This window comes from Choloepus didactylus, chromosome 2, assembly GCF_015220235.1.
Source record: "Choloepus didactylus isolate mChoDid1 chromosome 2, mChoDid1.pri, whole genome shotgun sequence".
In the NCBI taxonomy this organism is placed as follows: Eukaryota; Metazoa; Chordata; class Mammalia; order Pilosa; family Megalonychidae; genus Choloepus; species Choloepus didactylus.
In genome coordinates this window covers 128,065,211-128,088,818 of record NC_051308.1, presented here as the reverse complement: position 1 = coordinate 128,088,818, position 23,608 = coordinate 128,065,211, and the positions used below count along the sequence as shown (strand labels likewise).

The window sequence follows — 23,608 nt, the reverse complement described above, 5'->3', positions numbered from 1 at the left end:
GTTGGCCTGAACATGTGTTGTGCATGTCCCAAAGCTGACTTTCCCAGATACTGGCCAGGCTGTCTCCTTCTTCTTGAAGCAGATTAACCTGCCAAGTCAGAAGGAACAAACTTGTTTTGATTTCTAAATTAGACACATGAATGATAGATGATAACAACCCACTGGAAAAAGGAAAGCTTCATTATCTTTTCAGATGAAACCAAATATATGCACTGCAGGGTTGAGAAATGAGAGAACTGACCAGTCACTAACTCATTTAAACACCCAGCATTCTGTTAAAGTATATATTGTTATTCTCCATTTAATAGATGAAGAACTTAAAGCTCAAAGGTTAAGTTGATCAAGGAACCTTGGAGCAAAAACAATTGCTAGATTCATTGTTGGTAATTTTCTGCTGACACCAAAGTTTGTTTTTTTTTAGGTCTTATTTTTTTATTTAAGCATAACATAGCATTTGCAGGGACATGCAAATAACATGAAAGAATATCAGAATTGTTTACAAACTGTAGAACATTTTCAATCTCCACCTTATTCTGTTCCTTAAAACTTTCGGAAAGTTTTCCAACTTATAGGAACATTTCCTCAATATTGCAACTTATTGAAAAATACAAAATTACACATACAATCAACAGTGGCCAAACAACCTTATTCTCCTTTCCTTCCCATCCCTCCTTATATGCTTTTTTTTTTTCTTTTTTGCGTTCATCACCACAATCTATTTCTGAACATTTTCCTTACATCAGAAAGAATCAGAATAAGAGTGAAAAATAAAAGTGAAAAAAGAACACCCAAACCATCCCCCCATCCCACCCTATTTGTCATTTAGTTTTTATCCCCATTTTTCTACTCATCCATCCATACACTAGATAAAGGGGGTGTGATCCACAAGGTTTTCACAATCGCAGTGTCACCCCTTGTAATCTACATTATTATATAATCGTCTTCAGGAGTCCAGACTGCTGGGTTGGAGTTTGGTAGTTTCAGGCATTCACCTCTAGCCACTCCAATACATTAAAACCTAAGAGGTGTTATCTATATAGTGCATGAGAATGTCCACCAGAGTGACCTCTCGACTCCACCTGAAATCTCTCAGCCACTGAAACTATTTCGTCTCATTTTGCATCCCCCTTTTGGTCAAGAAGATACCCCCAGTCCCATGATGCCGGGTCCAGATTCATCCCTGGGAGTCATATCCTGCATTGCCAGGGAGATTTACACCCCTGGGAGTTGGGTCCCACGTAGGGGGGAGGGTAGTGAGTTCACCTGTCGAGGTGGCTCAGTTAGAGAGAGAGAAGGCCACATCCGAGGCACCCAGGGGGAGACTCCCAGGCACAACCATATGCAAGTTTAGCCTCTCCTTTGCAGCAACGAGTTCATAAGGGCAAGTCCCATGATCGAGGACCCAGCACATCAAACCGCCAGTCCCAATGTTTGTGACAACATCAACACCAATCCAGGTGAGGAAGTCCAACACTTCTGCACCTTCCCCCAGCTCCTCGGGCCTGGGTGGGGGGGAGGCTGTAAATATATTTTTTATTATCTGCCCAAATTACTTTGGGATGTGTCACTATTTCACTCTAGCCTGTACTAACCTACCGTATTCACTTCCTATTCAAAGGTCCATGTAATTGTGGTGTTTGAGCAAACCGACTGTAGAGTTGTACTGTTTAGAAAATAAAGATCCTGACCAAATAGACATCTCTTCCCTTGGTCTCATATGGAAGTTGAAATTTTAAAACACAGTCGGTTTCGACCTTTACCCTTTGGCCCGGTTTGCCCTGTTCTTAACCAGACCTGCTTCATTCATATCACTAATTGAAGTCTGGGCTCTTCTTCAGCTTTTTTTTTCCTAACAGTGGCTGTATGCACTAATACTGACATTCATATCTGCCTAGCTCTAGCTCTGACTTTCAGGTGACACCAAACTTTTTTAATCAATTGTCTGATTTAGAAGGCAAAACATCACCAGTTATAACATTTCTGTTTGAGGCTTGTTTGAAGTTGTTTGCATTTCAGGGTTAAGGGCATAGCTAAAAGCCAGATACCTTAATGGTTTTATCTTCCATACCATACTCTCTGTGAGTTTCTTCCCAGTTTGCAATCCTGATGGGGTCAATGACTTCATCTTACATTAGCATTTGAAGGGTTTTGTATTCCAGGCTGCCTCTGGAATTGTGGCCTGTGAATCATTTTACTGGAAATGAAATCAAAATCTACATGTCACTGTTTCATTGTTGTCTTTTTTTGTAGTATTTCACAAGTCATGGTGGCTTATTTCAAAAAAGCAAAAATTAGGGGACTGAGATGGATAGATGATACAGATAGGCAGATATATATATAATTGATTGAAGTGTTATAATTTCATTTAAACTGAATAAAGCCATTTGACACCCAGCCTAGAAATGGTTCAAACTTCTGGTAGTATTCTAATGTTAAAAGACATGTTGGTTTTTTTGTTTTGTTTTGTGTTGTTTTTTGATGAAAAAAAAATTAACACAAAAACAATTATTCATTTTCATTAACATCCATTCCAGTACCTTAACTAATGTAGTTCTTCTGGTTTGGTCTTGTCTCAGATGAGAATACTTGCAAAGGGTGTAAACAGATATCCAGGTAGACAGACCTGTTTTTCGTAGCTTCATGTGAATGTCCTCATTTTGGGGGAAGAGCTGTTTGGATATTTGTTTATGGGCATAGGGACACTTCCTCCTTTTCTTCAATATACAAATAAATCTTGCTGGAAACAATAGAAGAGACAAAATGAGAGAAATAGACAGACATACACACATACACTCTCAAAGATAAACTAGAGATACTTGAGTCTTAGAACAAAACAAAACAAAAACCTGTTACTTGTCATGGTGTCCCAGTAAGTGGATTAGACTACATCTTAAAAAGACAGAAGTGCTAGAGCTAGTTCTACTATTTAACTATAATCTTCAGTAATTCACTTATGAACTCTGGCCTTCACTTCTCATCTGTGAAATGAGAATGCTGAGTCAAATTATTTCTGAGGCCCCTTCCATCTTTGTAAATCACGTTTTATCCAGGTCTTTCCACTACACGATTTCTAAGACTGATTAAAAAAATAGATCAGATGTGAACTAATGTAGCAGTGGTTACAAAAGAAGCCTCTGAGTCAAATTATCTGGGTTCAGGTTCCATTTCTGCCACCTACTAGCCATGAGACTGAGCAAGTTATTTAGCCTCTGTGTCTCAGTTCCCCATTTTGTAAAATGGAGATGATGATAATTGTGATAAAGATGATGATGTTGATGAATTCGATGATCGTTTTGGTAGCTATCACCTAAGGTTTTTGTGAGGATTTAATTAGTTAATACTTTCAAGTATTTAGAACACTGCTGGGCACACAGTAATGTTTAGCTCAATGTATGTTTCTTTTTTACATTGCTAATATTGTTTGAATTGTTAGAAAACTGTGCTATATAACTAAGATGGTGGTGATTAAGATTAAGTACAATGATATTGTTATTAATTTCTGTACTATGCATAAATCTAGAAAGTTTGGTGTCCTAGAATCTGCTTTGAATAGAGTACTGTGCGTTCGAATAGATGCTGCAGTATTATAAAAGTTAACCATAAAAAGAATTAGCTTAGTTACAGAGCTTTTCTCTTAAGGCCTACTTCAAAGTCTATATTGACATTATTGGATAAATAAACATCTTGATCCCTTAGCACCACTGTAATTTATCTGTAAGTACACTAGAAATTATGTTTCAGGATGACTCAAAACATCTTTCTTCAAAGGATCCCTAAATTTTACAATCTCTAAAACTGTTTCAAAATCATTGTTTTATTTAATGTTGTCCATAGTATGGCTGGAAAAAGCAGACTAATAAGACATGCATGGCATTCTGAGAAATATTACACTATGGTGCTTTCATGGTAAGGGGAAGGCTTAGATCTATTTGTTCTAATCTTTAAAAGTAGTAAATGGTTAGCATGTGTTACAGGGACAAATAATCCAGTGGTATCTTTTATGTTCAGCTGAAAGAAGTTTGACTTGTAAACATAAGTAAAGCTTATATTACTTAATATTGTAGAATTCAATAAAATGAGATTTGTTTTTGTACCTTGATTTTAGAACTTTTTTTAAATGATAATAGCAGAAACAGCTTTCTTTAGCAAATGTACAGAAGATTTGCTTTCTTGATCAGAAAATTATTTTCTGATAGCGTACTATTTTTGTCTCCCCTAATCTGACTATAAAATATCCTAATCTGACTGTATAACAGCCCACATGCATAAATAACCCTTCTGAAAAGCCAGAACTGCCAGAGTGGGGAATCTTACATCTTTTGAGATAATCGAAGTAATGTGTCAACACATTCCACCCCCTAATATGAGGTTGCTTTGGATACATTTTTCAAAATAAAAGTGCATTTTTGTCCCTATTTTAGATTTTCTATTTATAAACATGACAAGTTTCTTTATTTTTTATTTCATATATACCAGATTTTTAAGGAAGTACATTATCTAATGGAAAGCTGTCAAATACACCCATTTTATAATCTTGGCTTGTTGAGTTTTATGAATTAACTGGCCTCCTATATTTTTCTTTTGCTTATGAATATTTATGTGAAAGAGGCTTTACACAATTGAAACAAATTTGATTTACATCTTTGTAAATATCTGATCACTACTACTAAAAAGTTACTGAATGGCCTGAATCTCAACTTAGTCAGTTGTTGCTCAGGTATAAATTCTTTAAATTTGATATCTGTGTTTATAATAAAGAAGTGAGTTTTATACAATTTTGTAAGGGTGATCTCTGGGTAAAAGATATGATTATGTGTGTGTCCTTTTTATATATATGCCAAGTTGGTATTTTGTTTTTTTTTTTTTTAATAGGCCTCTGTAGACTTTCTTGAAGTATTTTTACGTCAGGAAATATCTAAGACTCATCTAAAAATGTTTTCCCTCTTTCATGTCTCGTATCACCCACCACCTAGAAAGAAATAAAGCATTCAGACATCCACCCAGATACTAGACAGACAAACATCTTGTTCATACTCCACCCTGCCCTGCCTTACCGCTTGCATAGCCATAGAAACTGTTTGGGGTGTTTCTTTTTCTGCCAACCAATCTTCATATGGTAAGTTAAAAAAACAATGCCTGCTATCCTATAGAATTCAGAGTTCCAAAGCTGGGACTTCTGTAAGAAGGAAAAGTTACCACCAGAAACAGAATGAGTGGAGTTTGGGTATAGGTCAGAATAAAATGAACTAAGTCTAAGCCACAGCTGCATACTTTCTCGATAAAATCAGAACTATAGTTTAGGAGGTACAGTAGGGTGCCCTTCTTCTAACTGTTGGCACATGAAAGTTCATCTAGAAAGGACTCATGATCTCCTGGTTATTGGTCCTTGCTTGCTGGAATATAGTATGTGAATGGACCAAATGGTATGCTGGGCAAGCTCATGTTTGAAATCACTTATTGATAACATAAAAATAAGGTTCATACTTAACCCTTAAATGGGTTTATTTTTTCAGGAATTGTAATATATAGCATTGTCCTTTTTATATTATGTATTTACATGTATATTTTCTTAATAGAGAAAATCATAAAGCTTTATATAGTTACGTCTGGCTGTACCACAGTGCTTGACAATGTATCCAGACAATTTATCCACAAGTGGTTTTTATTTCAAATTTATTGACTATAGCATTCCTTAGACAGAAATATGTATGTCTAAACTCTTAGGAAAGTTAGGTCTTGGAGAGAGTCTAATAGAAGGAATGAGCAGAGCATCTGGTTGAAATGATCTTATCTTTCAAAGTCACTTAATGGAAGATGACAATAACAAGTTAACAGCTTATTTAGAAAATAAGTAGGGAATGAGTATGTAGACTATAATATAGCACGCTGAAGATTTGACAGTCATATTTCTTCTAATGAATATGGGGTTATAAACAACCTTTTTCTGAAAATCCTAGACCACATAATTTATATATTGGGAAGAAATGGCTGAAGTAGCATACTCAGTGGTTTTCCTATATGATGGTTCTATATTCTTGTTATCAACTGCACAACAAACCCACATTCCCTTGCCTAAACTGAGAGATTCATAATTAGCTTAAATACTGAATGTTGGTTGAATGAAACAGGTTGTTTATTGCATTGCAATATTCCTCCTTTGATACTGTCCCTATTTGACTGCTAGCTTTTCTGACTTGGTGCCTTAAAATTCAAGACAAAAATTACATTTTATCAAATAAAATTTAAAGCCTACCATTTTTCTAAAAAGTTTGCATGGTCTAACACATTGTTTGAAAAACATTAACCAAAAAAAAAAAAAAAGAAACTGCACGTAATTCAACATGTAATATTTGAAAATGAATGGGATAAAGTAGAAGCTGGGGTGAAGTAATGAGCCTTATAGACAAAGTCGAGATGTTGAGAGGTTCATTTGCTTGTTTATGAATTGGTAGGAGGTGAAGGGATGAGAATTTTCCTTACACAAATTTAGCAGTTTGAAAAGTTCAGTTGTAATTATAATATTTTTCTACCTGAGTGTATTTTACGTAAGTCAAGATGATTGAAACAATTATGCTTTTGCCAATTCAGGGAGAGAAGGTCATTCTCTTTCCAATGATATTCAGAAGCTTTTCTTGAAATGGCAGTGGATGTCTCAAAGTAAAAAATATTTCAAATGCCCTCACCTTCTCTAACTATAACTGCTGAAAGTAAAATCACGTTCCCGGAATTTTCAATTTTATTCAGCTTCAACTTAAGGAACTGGCTATTTTCTTTTTTCTTGTCAGTATCAACCTACAGCTGTCAGGCCTCGTTAGGTATAATGACAGTTTACATTTATGGGATTTACCAAATTTGTTTGTAGTGTGGTCACGTTGACAATAAATTTCTTATTATTTTGCAGCACTGGACACTTTCCCACCATGTTGATGACATTTTAAATATGCTTGTCAGTTTTCCCAAATTGTAACTGAAGAAAACCTTAAGAGTTTATACTTGTGGACTAAAGTGTGACTCTGCCAGTTATCAGGTCAGTATCACCCCCATCCCCAGGAATTTCACTGCCATCCTAAAAGAGAATACAGTTTTACTATCTTATATTTATATTTCAGACAAAAATTTATTGCAGTGTCCTGCATATTGAGGTTAGATTCAAATGTATAGAACAGCAAAGAACTGCTAAATTTTAGTATTTATAAAGGAAGATTATTGGAAACAGATCTGTGTTGGTTCTTGAGTTACATAGCTGTGGCACTTTTTTGCCTCCTGTGTCATATTTGTACTATATTCACTTCATGAAGACACTAAGCTAAATGAGTTGGTATATATTAGCAAAGTGTTCAAGATATTAAAATTTGTGTACAGAAGTGATTTATAAATGTAGAGATAACAGGTAAGAATGTTGTTCTTTATGCATTTACAAAAAATAGAATTTTTTATTGCCTAGGCTGGACTTTTTTATAATAAAAGCGACTCTGAAGATTGTTTCAGTTTTACGCTTTTATGAGGATGTGTATTTATTACAAAAGGTCAAAGAACTTTGATTTGGGTACAGTCTGATACAGTTCTGTAAAATTTGCCTCTTATCCTTATTTAATTGAATTATCTAACAAATAATACTTGATTTATAGCCATAAAGGTTAGGATGTAGCCAAGAAGGACTTCAGAGATTATCCAGTCTGTTTTATTTTATCTGTTAAGAAACTCAGGACCAGAGCAACTGGATAATTTTCCCCCCAAGACCATAAAGCTATTTAGTGGCAGAGCTGAGGTTGAAATTCTGTACTTCTCATTCCCAGACTATTATTTCTTACTCGTATCACACTGCTTCTTTAAGCCACAGTTTTGGGTCTCTAAAGAAGAATATCTAAGGACTGTAGAGGTGTTGAAGAAAAAAGAGTAATATGTGAAGAAGTCTATCATTTTTAGCTCTATTCCTACCTTCCTACCTTGGTGCTTATATGGCCAGTTGACTTAGTCATTGCAGTTGGTATTTAGGAAATACCTTTACCATATGCCCATTATTCTGCCTACCATCATGAGAGGGGAGAAGTAAGGCCTAAAAAATGATAGTACTTTTTCCTCTGCCTTATAATCTCCTTGAGGGAGTTAAAAACATGAAACCATTAGGAGAGGGAGGGGGCTCATCTAAATCAATGTAAATCAACTAGTGTTTAAATTCCCCAGCATTCTTCACTCCAGAGTGCTATCACCCTTCTTCATTTGTGGTTCTCGGTTACAAAAGAGCAGCTGAGGTCATTGATCTTGGCTGCCTCCAATTTTGGTAATGCATTTCTTAGAATTCTTTTGGAAACTGAGAAAGGAGATTAATTAATAATTAAAACTGTTACTGAGCTGCTGTCAGAAACTTGGCTATATGTTTTATATTTATTAACTCAATCTTCACAACAATCTGCTAATTAGATATCATCATCCCCTTTCACAGATAGGAAAACTGAGAATCAGAAAACTTGCCCAAAGTCACACAACTAAGAAGATACAGACCTGGAATCCATCTCTCTGCAAAGCCACATGCTCTTTCCAAAATTCCATCTTACATTAAACTTAGTTTTATTAGGGTTTTTTTAAAATTAGGTTTTATTTTTAAAGTAACTGTTGTGAGACATGTCTCTAATACTGAAGTGAGAATCACTTACTAGTTACTAAAATTCACTAGTTAGAACGTTAGCAGTGAGAACTGAGGTTACATTGAGTATATTTTACTATGTGGTAAAAATTTGTACAGCATGTCCTGGAACACAGTCTAACAACACAGCGAGGTATGCATTTTCTACATGTTCTTTTTCACTTAAAGGCAGTAGCTCTGGAAAAAATCAATGACTCTTTTGTGTATCCCTAAAATTTAATGTGCTCATAGGAGTTGGGAATTACTGGAATATGTATGTACTAGTCATGTCGTGATTCTCTTTAAAGAAAACTATTATGAGAGCAGCAATTTGGAAGTAAAAAGCGGGAGAGGGAAAATAGTATTTGCTTTACTCTGGGAGTTATAATATGTATCTTACCATACACAGTGGTCAGAAGACCCTTCAAAGATTGTATAACAGTTTAACTTCTGTCTGTGGGTGGTTTGTGAGAAATTATTCTTGTGGAAATGATTGAGTTTGTCCTGCACACCTTGCCATTTAACATATTTCAAAAGGGACAAGGCCTCTAAGAAATGCAAACTCTTTAAGTCAAGTAAATGCAATTTGTAGTATCCTGGCTAATTAGGATGTTTAAACAATATATTTTAAGAAGTCATTTGAAAGTATATTTGCGTATGGTTGCATTTAAGTTTATTTTACTATACAAGATGTAAATATTGTGATGTTCTCTGTGAAAGTAGACAATTTAAGACATTTCTTCCATACTCCCACCAAACATTAGCTTCATTCAAGTCCCATTTCAACTGATTTAAAAGGGATGCCAGAATGTTCTATGTACAGTTTCAGACTTTGGGTTTTCTAAAACTGGGAAATCTTTCCATGGTATAACAGTTTTTCAGTGTAATAGTATTCATGTACTTTTAGTGAACAAAATTAGTGATTATTTCTTTCCCAAACCTTCAAGACTGTGTGTTTGTGAATATGCCTTCAGGAAAAATGATGAGAAATGGATCTTTGTGAGCAGTGATTAAATAAAAAATTAAAGTGAATTTTGTATTCTATTACTGCTCAGCTTGTGATTAATACCAGAAAACTGTTGTTACATATTTAATTGTAACTATTTCCTTTCTTAAAGCATTTTATACTACAACTGTTGCTCTTTTCTTATCTCACTCTCTCTTTTCTTTATTTATCTTAGATTAACTGTATCTTCTGGAGATGTTTGATCATTGTCCTTGTTTTATGCTTTCAGGATGAATCTGGAAAAACTCAGCAAGCCTGAACTCCTGACACTATTCAGCATTCTTGAAGGAGAGCTTGAAGCAAGGGATCTTGTTATAGAAGCTTTAAAGGTATGTTAAAAAAAAAAAAAAAAGTCATAAATTTTGAAAGTCGTTTCAGTAATTGTAACTTATTGAACTAGGGGTATTTCTGTAGCCCCCATTGAATCATTGAAATTAGTAGCCTAGCTGTACACATTGATACTTATTATTGGAAGCTACCTATGGGTGTGATTTTTACGCACACTGGAAAAGCCTACCTGCCCCCCCCCACCCCCGCCATAGTCCCCTTAATGTCTCTGCCTGATGTCTGGATCTTGAACTTCATTTTTTTGGGGTTAGTGGGCCTTAGCTGTTTTGAATTCTGGCCCTTTCAAGAACTTGAGGTCTGCTTCCTAAAAAAAAAAGTGCATGTAAACACATATGTACAAAATTCTCAGAGTATAATTTCTGGGAGATCAAGGACCTCCTGACAATCATTTATGTTATCCCTGGATCCCAAATTAAGAATTGTTACTTTTGTTTAAGTATTTTATATCTGTTAAAATACAAGGTGGGGCACAACACCTTTCAAGTGTCATGAGTCCTTTATACCTTGATAGGAATATTTCCCAGTCTGTCTTGAGAGCAGATTCAGATAGACGAAGAAGAGACACTAAAGGTATCTGATAGTAGTAGGGTGATGATATCCCCAAAAGAAGAGGGGAAAGGGCCAAAGAAAGTGAGACTTGGGCATGCTAAGGAAAGCATAGTTCCTGCAAAGTGCAATTGGGTCTAAATATCTAAGATTTTTATAGTTTAAATTTTTAGTTAGAGGTTATATTGGTAGACATTCTAAAGTTCATCAGTAAAAGGTTTGTGAAATGCTTTACTACATTTTTCAAAATTATCCTAGCTTTTTATTAAATAGAAGGGATATTTGTGTTAATATTTCCCGTATGTTTATATGAAGCTGCTTTGTTGTTTTTTTATAGCAACAAGGATCTTTTTCTCATTGTTGTACTAGGAGGCTTAGGGAGTCAGTGATTTCCTCAGTAGGCAACTATAACCACTCAATAAAGTTCATACGAAAGCTACTCCTTTTCTCTTCTTTAGCTTTTCTTTTTTCTCTTCCTGTGCTGATTTAGAGTAAGTGTTTTCATTTGGTCATATGTAGTCACCTGTATATTTCTATATGCTATTAAGTTTAGAGTGACATATTAATGTATTTCTTTTAAGGCTGACTAAACAAGACTGGCGTTTCTATCTAATTAGATAAACCTTAGGGTAATTAATCATTGAAAACTATTGCTTTTTTATTTTCTCTTGTAGTTTTGTTATAAGTAATCTTCAGTGGTTTCATTTCTCCAGAGTCCCCGAAGCAGTTCCCTTCTGACATGGGGGGATGAAATCTGTCTTATTTCCTTCCTTTCCCTTCCTCCTTTGGTCTTGTTTTGAATGGCTTTCATGGGGATCCCATATTTATGACTCTGATATGTGCCTGTTCATATGTGTTAATGTTCATTGCCTAGGACTTTGTCAGTCATACCATTAAGTATAACTGTGTGGCCTTGGTTAAGTCATTTATGTCTGGAGCAAAGCTTCCTTGTGTAATAATAAATTATTAATAGCTAATACTTGTGTATAACACTTTACAGCTTGCATGGCATTGCAAAGACCATTGTAGGATTCATTTCTTCTTTTCTCTTTATTTATATCTGGTCAATGCATATCATGTATCCCATATCCCAAGGAGCAGTCAGTGGTTGCCAGACATTTGAATGGCAACACGTTTCTAATGCATCCTCAACAATGCCTAATTTTTTAATGACTCCCCTGCCAACATATACATATATTACATATAAATGTTCACTCCAGTTGATGACTCATTTCTGTCATTCCACAGGGCTTCCCCTGTTGTCATTGTTGATGATTTCTCTTCCCTTCCTTGTAAGTCCCTGAAAACCCTATTCTTTTTCTCATAAGCCCATCCTACTATTACCAGCAGTTCTAACCTGCTTAAACCCAGGACAACCTCCCATTTCTTATCCCACATTTATTTTATCATTGAAGAGACTGGGGAAAGGGTGAGCTCCTTCCTAATCCTCACCCCTAATGCCTGTTGTTATTCCCACTTCCCTCCCCAGGTTCTCATCTGAGACCCCTGGCTCCCCTCTCCATAGGAGTTATCAACAGGGCTTCCTTTTTTTGCTGAAAAAGGAAGAACTTTGTTCATAGTGACCCCATTTAGAACTCAGAAAGCATTTTCCAGGAACAGCATTATTATAAATAGCAATCAGATTTTATAAAACTATAGTAGTTTGGCAACATGTGTTAAATAGACTAACCTGAGGATCTACTCCCATTTGCATTGGGGCTCTAGAAAGCAGTTTCCCATAAATATCACCAGTTGAACAAACAAAAACTTGTAGGCCTTGACCCATTTATCATTGGGGTAGGGGTGAGGGGATGGCTGCCTCTAATGGAAAAATCAGAGGATGACTTCATTTTGTCTTCTGTAGTTTTCCTGATAATGACCTCTCTGCTTTTCAGCCACCTACAAACCATACAAACCTGTAGAACTTTATGGGTCTATTTTGCTAATCATTAGATCCTCAGCATCTTGCATGGTGCAAAGGCATATAGATTCTCAGTATATATTTGTTGAACAATGGAAAGGTTGTGCCGTTGTGTTCTTGCTTTGAAAGATTACCGTAATACTTCAAAGCGAGTGTTGTGAATTATTAAATTTTACTGCCTGTTCTTCTGTGCTCTGCAACATACTGCCTTCTGGTTTTAATGTTAACAGATGTTTAGGTGGTTATTGCACATGTTTTCCTAAAATGTATTTTTTCTGCATGAATTCAGTTTTAGTTACTAAAGACAGCTTCTGACAAGTTGGAAGAGAGCAGCTTGAGAAGCAAGAGCCATAATTAAGGGAGCATTTTGGTATAAGATACCATTCAGAAGTCAGGCACTAGTGTTGTATTTAGTCTGCACATGCTGCCTGTAGGTGATAAAGTTATCTCCTGAGGCTTAAACTATATGCAGTTTATGTGAAATGTATAGCTTCACCAGAGGCAACACATCTTTAAACAATCTATTGTTAGATAAAGTAAGTGGCAACTGGGTTCAAAATTGTGTCCCTCCATTTAGAAAAGCAACTGCCATACCCGATTCTTTAAGTTGAAATGAAATCTCATTTTATTTGTGGAGTACTTTTTTGTTTGTCTGTTTTGGTTATGTAGCTCTTGCTTATCAACAGACTCCTGTTGGGCTTCTTGGACTAATATGGCAGCTAACTAATTTTCTTCCTCTTAGTTTGGTATTCATGCTTAGGGGTGGGTTGAAAAGGTTTTGGTCTATGCCCAAATTACCATGATTAGGTTTTCCTTTCTCTTTCAGTAAAGCAGCTTTTTTTTTTCTCTTTACCTTCAAAATGATTTTTCCAAACATAAAATCTATTCTGCAAACTTGAATGTTACATATGTAACTGTATTGAGACAATAAATGGTTTATTTTTGCTGGAACTATTCTTAAATAATTGTTACAAGTATCACTAAGGATCATATGTCACTAAGCAATCATAGTATTGCTTCTCTATTATGCTTGTAAATACAAAATTCAGTATTGGTTTCTTTCATTGTTTTTGCTCATCTCAGGAACCCATTTATTGAAAAGGGTTGCTGTAGTCTACATGGTTTCATGTAAAAATCCACCAACATAAAAACATTTTCTATAAGTTACTTCCAGTTACCCCTAAACAACCCATGGTAACATAGTTGTATTGATCTAGTTCCAGTTAATTCTTTATATATATATAAAACCTTGGTTAATGGTTACATGAATTAGGGGGTACATCCTCAGGGTGGACTGTTATGGACATTTGAAGAACTTTTAATAACATAGTACTGTTCCTATAATATAATGTTGAATTTATCCTTTAATCTCAATTATAGCAATAGCATGTGTATATGTAAATAGAAAGAAGACTCAAGGAAATACATTGAAATTTGTAGTTTGAGTATTAATAGTGGTTTTCCCTGGGTAGTGGAATCATATATGAATTTACGTATTTTTCAAAATTTCTCCATTACTATATAAATAATTTTTACATCAGATACACATGTTTTTAAATGGTAGTAATCTTGTACAACAAATCCTTGTTCAAATCACTAGTTATTAGCAGTGTTGCCACTTTGGTCATATTATTCATTTTGTAGGAAAAGATATTAGAGCTGATCAGAACTATCGTTAAATTCCTCCTGCTTTGTTATTATTGATAGTAATCTAAAATTATTCTTTTCCAACCTATCCAAAACATTCAGTTGTCTCTGCCTGAAAAACCAATCTAAATTCCCAAACTACCCAATTAAAGATGACAGAGTTTAGGAGAAGAAAAAAGAAGACTGTAATAAAGATACCTTTTTATCATAAAAAGTCTTAAGAGATATCTTACAAATATTTTTGAAATACATTTCACCATTCCGCTACAATCGGGACATATATATGAACTCAAATATATACACTAACAAAAATTTCATTAAAATATACTAAATACATGTTTTATTACACTATAATATTTAAACTATACCTACTATACTGTAATATTACTTTTTCTGTTGTACTTCATTTTTCATTAAACGCTGATAGTGACCCCACTAAACCAGTTTTCATGAAACTCACAGTCTCATAAACACTGGTCTAAAACACTTCTTTAATTTCCTAATTTCCAACAGAGTGGCTAGATTTCAGCTTTATTTCATCTTGCCAGATCCTGAGATTGGAAGCAAAGTTTATTTAAGTGTGTTCCTTATGAAACTCCAAAAGAATTTTGCTAAGCTATGAAGTCATAAGCTATCCCCTAAAGCGTATTGCTTTAAGAAGAGCTAGTATTATTTTAAATAGACTTTTGTTTTTCAGAACAGTTTTAGCTTTACAGAAAGTTGTGCAGAAAGTACGGAGAGTTTCTCTGTCCCCCCCCTCCCCTCCCGACACATAGTTTCTCTTATTATTAATGTCTTGCATTAGTGTAGTACATTTGTTACAATTGATGAACACATATTGATAAATTATTATTAACCAAAGTCCCTAGTTTACATTAGGGTTGGCTCTTTGTGTTGTGTAGTTTTATGGTTTTTGAGAAATGTGTAATGTCATGTATCGACCACTACAGTACACACAGAATAGTTTCACTGCCCTAAAAATGCCCTGAGCGCCACCTATTCATCTCCCCTGTCCCCACATTATCCTCTAACAGCCACTGATCCTTTTATTGTCTTTATTGTTTTGCCTTTTTCAGAATGTCATATACTTGGAATCATACAGTGCCTACCCTTTCAGACTGGCTTCTTTCACTTAGCAATATGCATTTAAAGTTTCTCCTTGTCTTTTTGTGGCTTGATTGCTTTCTTTTTATTTTATTTTTTTTTTTACAGTTCTGTAGTGTTTTTTTTTTGTTTGTTTGTTTTAATACTGGTAACATATATATAACATAAAATTTCCTGTTCCTCTTTTGAGCACTTTCAAGTATACAATTCAGTTGTGTTATTTACATTCACAATGTTGTGCTACTATCAACACCATCTATTACCAAAACTTTTCCATCACCCCAAACAGAAACTTTGTACCAATTAAGCATCAACTGTATACTCCCTACTCTCACCTCTGTTCCTGGTAACCTGTATTCTAATTTCTGACTCTATGAATTTGCATGTTCTAGTTATTTTGTATAAGTGAGGTCATGCTACATTATATGGATGTACCAGTTTGTTTATCCATTCACCCATTGAAGGACATCTTGTTTGCTTCCAATTTTTGGCAATTATGAAATAAACTGCTATAAACATCATGTACAAGTTTTTGTGTAGACATAAGTTTTCAATTCATTTAGGTAAGTGCATAGGAACACAATTGCTGGATCATATGGTAAGCCTATGTTTAGCTTTGTAAGAACCTGCCAAACTGTCTTCCAAAGTGGCTGTACCATTTTGCTTTCCCACCAACAATGAATGAGAGTTTCCATCACTCCACATCCTCACCAGCATTTGTTGTTGTCAGTGTTTTGGATTTTAGCCATCCTAATAATTGTGAGTTTGTATCTCATTGTTTTAATTTGCAGTTTCCTAATGACATATGATGATCCTCTTTTCATATGCTTATTTGCCATCTGGATATCTTTTTTGGGAGGTATCTGTTCAGTTCTTTTGCCCGTATTTTAATTAAATCATTTGTTTTTCTTATTGCGTTTTAAGAGTTTTGTAATATATTTTGGTTGCAAGTCCTATATTAGATATGTTTTGCAAATATTGTTCCAAAACAAGTTGGTGGCCTTTTTCCATTCTCTTAAAAGAGCTAACGTTTTATATAGCTTTATACAGTTCTCAGTGTTTCCACATGAATTCTCCTTACAATGTTGTGAAGTGGGTGTTATAACCTCCATATTACATGCAGATTCTTGTAATTCCAAATATTATTATTTTTCAGATAAACTGTGCTTAGTTTAATGAACTATGAGGTCTGACCATAAGAGATGAAATACATGTTTCTTTAAAAACTGTATTGGTAAGTTTAGGAGAAACTGGCACTCACATACATTGCTGTTTTCAACTCTGTAAGGAGAATTTAGCAATATCTACCAAAGTTTTAAAAATTCATATATCTAGAAGGAATTTCACTTTTAGAAATTTAGGTTGCAGATGTTCTTTGATCTATACAATAGAGTATATGTGTAAGGATATTTATTGCAACATTGCTCATTGAAGCAAAAGGTTAAAAATCACCTAAGTGTCTATTAACAGGGGCCTGGTCAAGTAAATTGTGGTATGATCGTACAATAGAATACTATGCAACCAGTAAAGAGAATGAAAGATAAATCCTTATGTATCATATGTAACTTTTCCCAAGTTATAGTAAGTGAAAAAATAAGTAACAGAAAAGCATGCATAGTAAAACAAAACAAAATAATACTAAGTTGCAACTAATGAAACAAAGAATATACCCTGCAAAGCCTCTTCCTTCCTTCCTCTTATCTTGGTTCCTTCAAAAATGATAAAAGAATAGTTTGCCCTGGGAAGGGATTGAAGTTAGTGAGAGGGAAATACCAGGTTCAGTGGTGGGGCACTCGGGCAGAAAAGAGCCAAAATAAACAGGAAAGACTGTTCATATATATGGGCTATTCATAAGTTAGGTATTTATAAAAAGATGACTGCATTCTTAAGTGATTAAGCATCTTTGTTCCATACGGTGAAGCACTGAGCCCCATATATGACAGCTAGTTCCTAAAAATAATTGTCTGGGTTCAACTTCTTGCTGTACAACTTTTTATCACGTCATCATTCACTGGCGGTTAAGAGTTCAAGAGTGAAGGTGACACAATAAGCAAATTTCTCATTTAACTTAAACCTATCTGTGGGCTCTTTTTTTTTATGCCTTTGAGGAAAGGGGAATTCAGCTTGTAAATTGCTACCTATTGAGAGAACACACAGTCCTCAAGCAGTTGGAGAAGGGCTTCAGAAAAGCTTATAGCAGTGGGGGATTTCATTGCATTTATTCAGCCTGAAACTAAAACAAATAAAAAAGGGAAGCAGTTTATTCCTGTTATTTGACTTCCTCTTATTGTGTCTTCCTTGCATGTGTTAGCCTTGTGATTTTTTTTATTAATCAGAGGTTATTTCTAGGGGTCTCCATAAAGAGAAGCAAAGGAAGACAAAGAGGTTGCTTCTAAAACTGAAACCCAGGTCCGTCATTTAGGATTCTAATTCAGCCAGCCATAGGAATAATCTGGAAGATAGGAGGAACCTATCTTTATGTTTGCTGAAAATTTTTATTGAAAGGTAGCATTTAGAGAATGAAGCTGGGAATTTTATTATATAGGAAATGATTTCCTTAGAAAAGCATAGTTACATATCTGTTTCATCAAACTATTCTCATACATGCACAAGGAAAAATGTTTAAAGATGTTTGATACAGTATTGTAATACATTGTTGATAACTATAAGCAACTTAAATGTCCATCAATAAGGTATGGCTACGTAAACCGGTACATCCTTACTATGGAATATGATGTAATTGCTTTTTTTATTGTGTCTCTAGGACATAATAAGTGAAAGCAAGTTGTAGAACAGTGTATGGAATAGTAATGTTCATGTATTTAGATGTTTCTCTATATATATGCTTATATAAATATATATACGCGCATACATTTGTATGTATATGCTTGGAAGAGCTCTGGGAGGATACCCATTATACCAACAACTTTTAGGATGGGACTGTGGTCAGGAAGGACTTCAGCTTTATCTGTGTTAACATTTTTATTAGAAAACATTCATTTACTAATGGTCAAATTAAAATTATAAAAAATATAGTATGTGCAGTAGGATGGCAGAGTTGAGAAGAATTTTGATTTTTTACTATATTTACTTCTTCATAGCTTATACATCTCATATAAATCTGTATTCTAAAATACAGTTAAAGGAGTAGAGATAAACATGGCATGCCTAGGGAAAGCATGAGATGGTTGCCTCCTTTTCCCTGATTTTCTCCCCAAAGAACAAAGAGTAAATTTCTCACTAATTTTCAAATTCTGCTTTTGTATAGGATACCTAAATGTTCTTTCAAAGCAGATTCTTTCACGGGTCATAGACTCAAAATTAATAAAGCTGACATCCTATGCACAAGCAGCTTCATGATCAAAATTTCAAGAAAATTTTATTGTAACAGGAGACTTACAACCCTTCAAAATGTTTTCTCATCAACAGTTTCATATGTGTCGTGTCCTGTTTCATAATATACCATCTTTTAACAAACAAACAAAAAATAGTATGTTCTGCTTCAAAAAGCCAACTCCACTCAGTAAGTTCTAAGATATGCACTACTTCAAGAATTTTTTTTTAATCTTAGACAATACCTGACATGCTGTTTGTTCAACAAAAGACTGGATTTATTGGTAGAAATGAGTATGTGATTGTGTTGTTATTAAATTCGGAGGCCTCTGTTCTTATTGCTTGGAAACTTCTAGAGATTTTTCATCCACAAGATATTCTTTTCCTGTACCCACCATTCCAGGTTTAATGCCACTACCTGTAGTCTTGACCCCATCTTTTCCCGGTTTCTTCTTGACCTTATTCCATCAGTTATCCCCTGCCTCCTCTCAGCTCTCCCAGTTTCTTCCCTTACACTGGCTCTTGTGCTCCACCCAAAGCCTATTTAGATGTGTCTCTCTGTTCTATATTAGAGAAAGGAAAAAAAAAAACAAAATATCCTCTCAGTCCTGCCTTCCTTCTGAGCCTACCATGCTATTTCTCCCCTTGCCTCACACTCAAATTTTTAAATGTGTCATTTGTATACCTGCCTATAGTTTCTTGCCTCCCCTCACTCATTTGCTTTTTGTTTCTACTAATGTATGGAAATTTCACCTTTGGAGGTTGTAAGTAACCTCAATGGCTTCTTTTAATTAGATTACCTATCCTTTCTTCAGAATTTGACAGTGTTGGCCATCCTACTTTTTTTCCCTTAGTTTGTGTAATACTGTTGTCTTGATTATTCTATTTCTCCTTTTCAGACTCCTCTCTTACCCTCTAGATTTTTTAATATCCTGAAGGGCAAAGGCCAAAATATTGTGCATTTTTTATGGTTTTTGTGTTTTTTTTTTAAATTCCCTTTATCCTCAGTCCCTATTTTCATTCTCCTCCCTGTCTCCATAGATTGCCATTCTAATATGTTTAAGTATATGTTTTTGTTTGTATGTGTTCCTATAAAATGTATATTGTTTTGTTTGTATGAATTTTTAATTTGCATAAATGTTATTGTCATATAGCTCATTCTGTTTCGTACTTTTTGCTCTTAGTATTGTGTCTTTGAGATTTGTCATATGTTGCCATGTATGCACATAATCTGTTCCTTCTGTCTCCTGGATCATACTCCATGGTATACATTTATTTTATTGATCTTCTTATGCATCTTTGTATTGCAACAACTAGCATAGGGCAATGGTACATAGTAAGTAGTACTAAATATGTTACATAAATAATTTGTTCTTAGCCCTGTCTAGTTCACTCTCTTTCTGGGTGATTTCATTAATCCCACTGGTTTCAACAGGTGGTTAACACCCAGATTGATTTTTGTCCTCTCCCTAGACCCATATATCTGAGTGTCTTCTTGACATTTCTACCTGAATATCCCATATCACAATCTCATCATCCTCCTAAAAACCTGTTTTGTCTGTGTTATCTGTTTTGATTAATGACATTACCAGCCACCCAGTCACCCCAAACTAAGTATTTCAGAGTATCTGTGTCTTCTCTGTTCTTTACCCCCTGTGTCTAATTAGATACCAAAAACCTGTTTATTCTGCCTCCAAATTGCTTCCTTGAATATGGTCTCCCTCCTACATTTAGAGTTAAGATCTTAATTGCTCAACTGGTCTTTTGATCTGACTTCCTAATTGGTACTCTGCTTCAAGTCTTATTCCATAGATATGTAGCCTAAGCATTATTAGTAGCAATTTAATCTTGTCACTTTTCTCTTTAAAACCTTCGTGTAGCTTCTTGCTGCATACAAAATAAAAATGAAAGGCATGACATTCAAGACAGTTATAGACTGTCCAAACCTGCTCTCATTTCCTGCCAGTCTACCAGCTGTAATTTAACCTCTAGACCCAAATTATGCGCTTTCATTCTTTTGTAGCCTTGCTGGAACTGTTCCCTTTTTTTTTTTAATATACCATTTCCCTTCTCATCTTCTTTTACACACAGAATCCCACACATATATGCACCTAATAAATTTTTGTAGAATTGAATCATACTTAGTGTGATTTCTTTCCCTGATGTCCACACTAGATTGGTAATATGAGAATTTGTCCATTTATGCTGATAAGCATCACAGATTATTTTAGAGGAAATTTTATCTCTATTTTCTTTATATCTACTATTTCTTTTTTTTTTTTTTTTTTCACTAAATATAAGCCTTATGAGGGGCAGATACCTAATCTTGTTCAGCACTGCTTCCCAGTGTTTAGAACCTAATAAGTACTTCACAAATATATGCCATATGAAAGAATGTGTTCAGGCCCTTTATGTCTACTTTGCATGCATTCAGGCTCAAAATAGACTGCCATTTATTAATTCATATTTTTGAGAACAGATTTAACTGTCTAATATAGTTTCATAACTTTTACTGTTGTTAATAATTCCATTCAGTGACATTATTTACCTGTAATAAGAAGGAACAATATGTTCAGTGACAGTCAACTATTACTTTGTATTTGTTTCCATTTTGTAGTATAAGGATACCAAATAATTTTATGTGTACTTTTGTTCACTGTGCATATGTATTCATCTAAAAAAATCAAAAACCATATTTTAATTTTCAACCAATATTTTACCTCTTTACCTCAGTGTCCTTTCCTATCAAATTGAGATCTGCATTTCCTGACTGGTTAGTAACGTAGCTTTGTGACCATCAGATAAAATTGCACAGTATTTTCTTAAGTACAGTATTGCTTGTCTTTATTCATCTATCTAGATATATACAAAAAATATTGTTTCCCAGACTTTTCAGCTAAGGACCCTTGTGAGCTTCTGTCTAAATTACACAGTTCCTCCCTCTTTCAGAAAGTATTTACTTATTCCCATTTCTCCAGTGTGCAGTGTTTTGTTTGTTTTTTGGTATTTTTTTCCTTTGGTTGTTTTTATTTTTGTTTTTGTTTTGAGTTTGTTAGACTTAAAGTCTTAGAGGCCTAGAATAGAACAAGTTTTCCTGTTCCTTATGGAATTAAAATGGGAAAGGGGTTTTGATTATCCCATTCTTGTCCCTGGTGACACGTAAATTTTCCAAATGGTATTATCAGCCTTTAGAATAAAAAGCAAGAGCTCATATGACTCCAAAGATTACTCCTGTTCTGATCCATGCATATTCCAATCCCCTTCAGGACACTTTTATTATGAAGATAAAGGAAGTACTGAGTTGGGATTCCTTGGAATTAATAGTAGCAGTGATTTGGTTGACTTTAGCATGCTCAGTTTCACTGTATATTCAGTAACATACTGTACTGATGAACATTGCCAGCTCACATTTAAAATTACCATTTAACACCCACAATGCCCTTATAGCCTACCCTTTACTTTTCAGTCTTGACTTCTTTACCTGCACCCTGCTATTCTCTAAAGAAGAACAATCCTTCCATAATTTGAGTCCCAATCTACCTGCATAGTTACTGGTTGAAACTGAATAGCTAGCTACCTCCCGCTACATAAGGCTGCAGTAGCAATGTAAGTTGCCACATTTCCATACTCTGACTTGTGTCTTGGGACCTGTTCTCTACCTCAATATATCACCTTAGATACTCTGTTCTACCTTCTGTCATTAGGATGTATGATTAGCACTTTCCTTGCTTCTGTTTCCCTGCCCTGACGTCTTTCCCTCACCATAGTATGGTGCTCAAACCATGCACATCCCCCTTTTCATTCAACCCTGTCTTTACACTCCTCCCCCTATATTTCTCATTCCTGTTTACTTGATAAACTCCTAAATGTGAACACTTTCTACTTCTCAGCCAAGCTAAGCACCTCTCCCTAGAACCTTACATTTGAGCAGCTTGTTTCTTACCGTGTTTCCTTGTAGTGTCAGTCTATGTTTGTATTTTATGAACCTTGCTTCAAACAAATTATTAGAGTTCTGACTTCCCACAATTATGCAACTCCATAGAATCCCCTACCTAGAGGCAGAAGAAGGTATCCTGTCACATTTTATTTAGTGAACTCTTTTTTAATATTTTAATATTGGCATGAGTTTCCACACTGATAGTGAAAGAGCCTGAGCAAACGTCTCAAATAACGAAGTTTTTCAAGATTATCACACACAGTTATAGTCTGTGGGCTGGGTCTCATAGTGTAATAATTAAGAAGCAGTTTTTAGGTTGCATGCTGCCCCTCCTCCAATCTGAACAACCAACCAACCTCATGGTGTTTCCTGTGATTCATTAAATTGCTGATAGTCCCATTTATCTGCCAGAGCCCTCCCACATCCAGGGTTGGCCTTTCCTTCCTATTCCTTATGGGGATATGGTCTGAGTCTTAGAAAGTTTTGATCAAATAAATTTTACTTGGTGTTCCTCTAAACATTGATGATATTGTTTAGAAAACATTTAAACGCTTAGAGTCTGCTTGTTTATTGCTGCTGCTAGTCTTTAAACTTGTCTGGCAAATTTCAACCTCTTTGAGAGCAGGGCACTACATCTTGCTAAGTTAAATCTGTATCTGCATATCATTTCCCACATCTCCCAGCATATATAGCACCCAGCAAACATTAAGTGCTCAATAAAAACATGAAAAGCATGTGCCCCTACAAATCATCCATATGTCTGAAAATTTTTCCCAGACTCCTCCAGTGCTGTTTTTGTTGTCTACACCTCATAACAGAGATTTTTTTTGTTTTATGTTTTTTAATTTTGTGTATTTGCTGTTAGGCCAAACCTCATTCTTGTAACATCAGTTAGTTTAAAATAAAACTATAGTATTGATTACTTATCACTTCTATTAGAATTTTCATATCTGTTATAGCTTAAATTATTTAAAATCATAGATTCAGGTGTTAGTCTTCTTGGATTCTTCATTCTATTCTAGTGTTTTTCAAAACTTTTTGACAGTGACACACTACAACACCAACATACACATGTGTGCACATACCTATATTCATATGACAAAAGAAATTTCCCAAAACCGTACTCACCTTGCAACTTTCAAT

At 34.9% G+C, this 23,608-nt stretch overlaps 1 protein-coding gene across 5 annotated transcripts in view; it reads left to right on the top strand.

Annotated features, from left to right (window-relative positions):
* CTTNBP2NL (CTTNBP2 N-terminal like) overlaps positions 1-23,608 on the top strand; it is a 54,734-nt gene that overhangs the window by 5,645 nt on the left and 25,481 nt on the right. For 2 of the 5 annotated variants that reach the window (XM_037826370.1, XM_037826371.1), the window contains exons 2-3: positions 6,902-7,027; positions 9,859-9,958. In XM_037826370.1, the coding sequence (XP_037682298.1) occupies positions 9,860-9,958 (99 nt within the window). In that variant the 5' untranslated portion in view covers positions 6,902-7,027; position 9,859. Of the gene's footprint in view, positions 1-4,934; positions 5,117-6,901; positions 7,028-8,443; positions 8,778-9,858; positions 9,959-23,608 lie in introns of those variants that run through there. The other 3 variants (XM_037826373.1, XM_037826372.1, XM_037826369.1) reach the window with 3 other exon arrangements.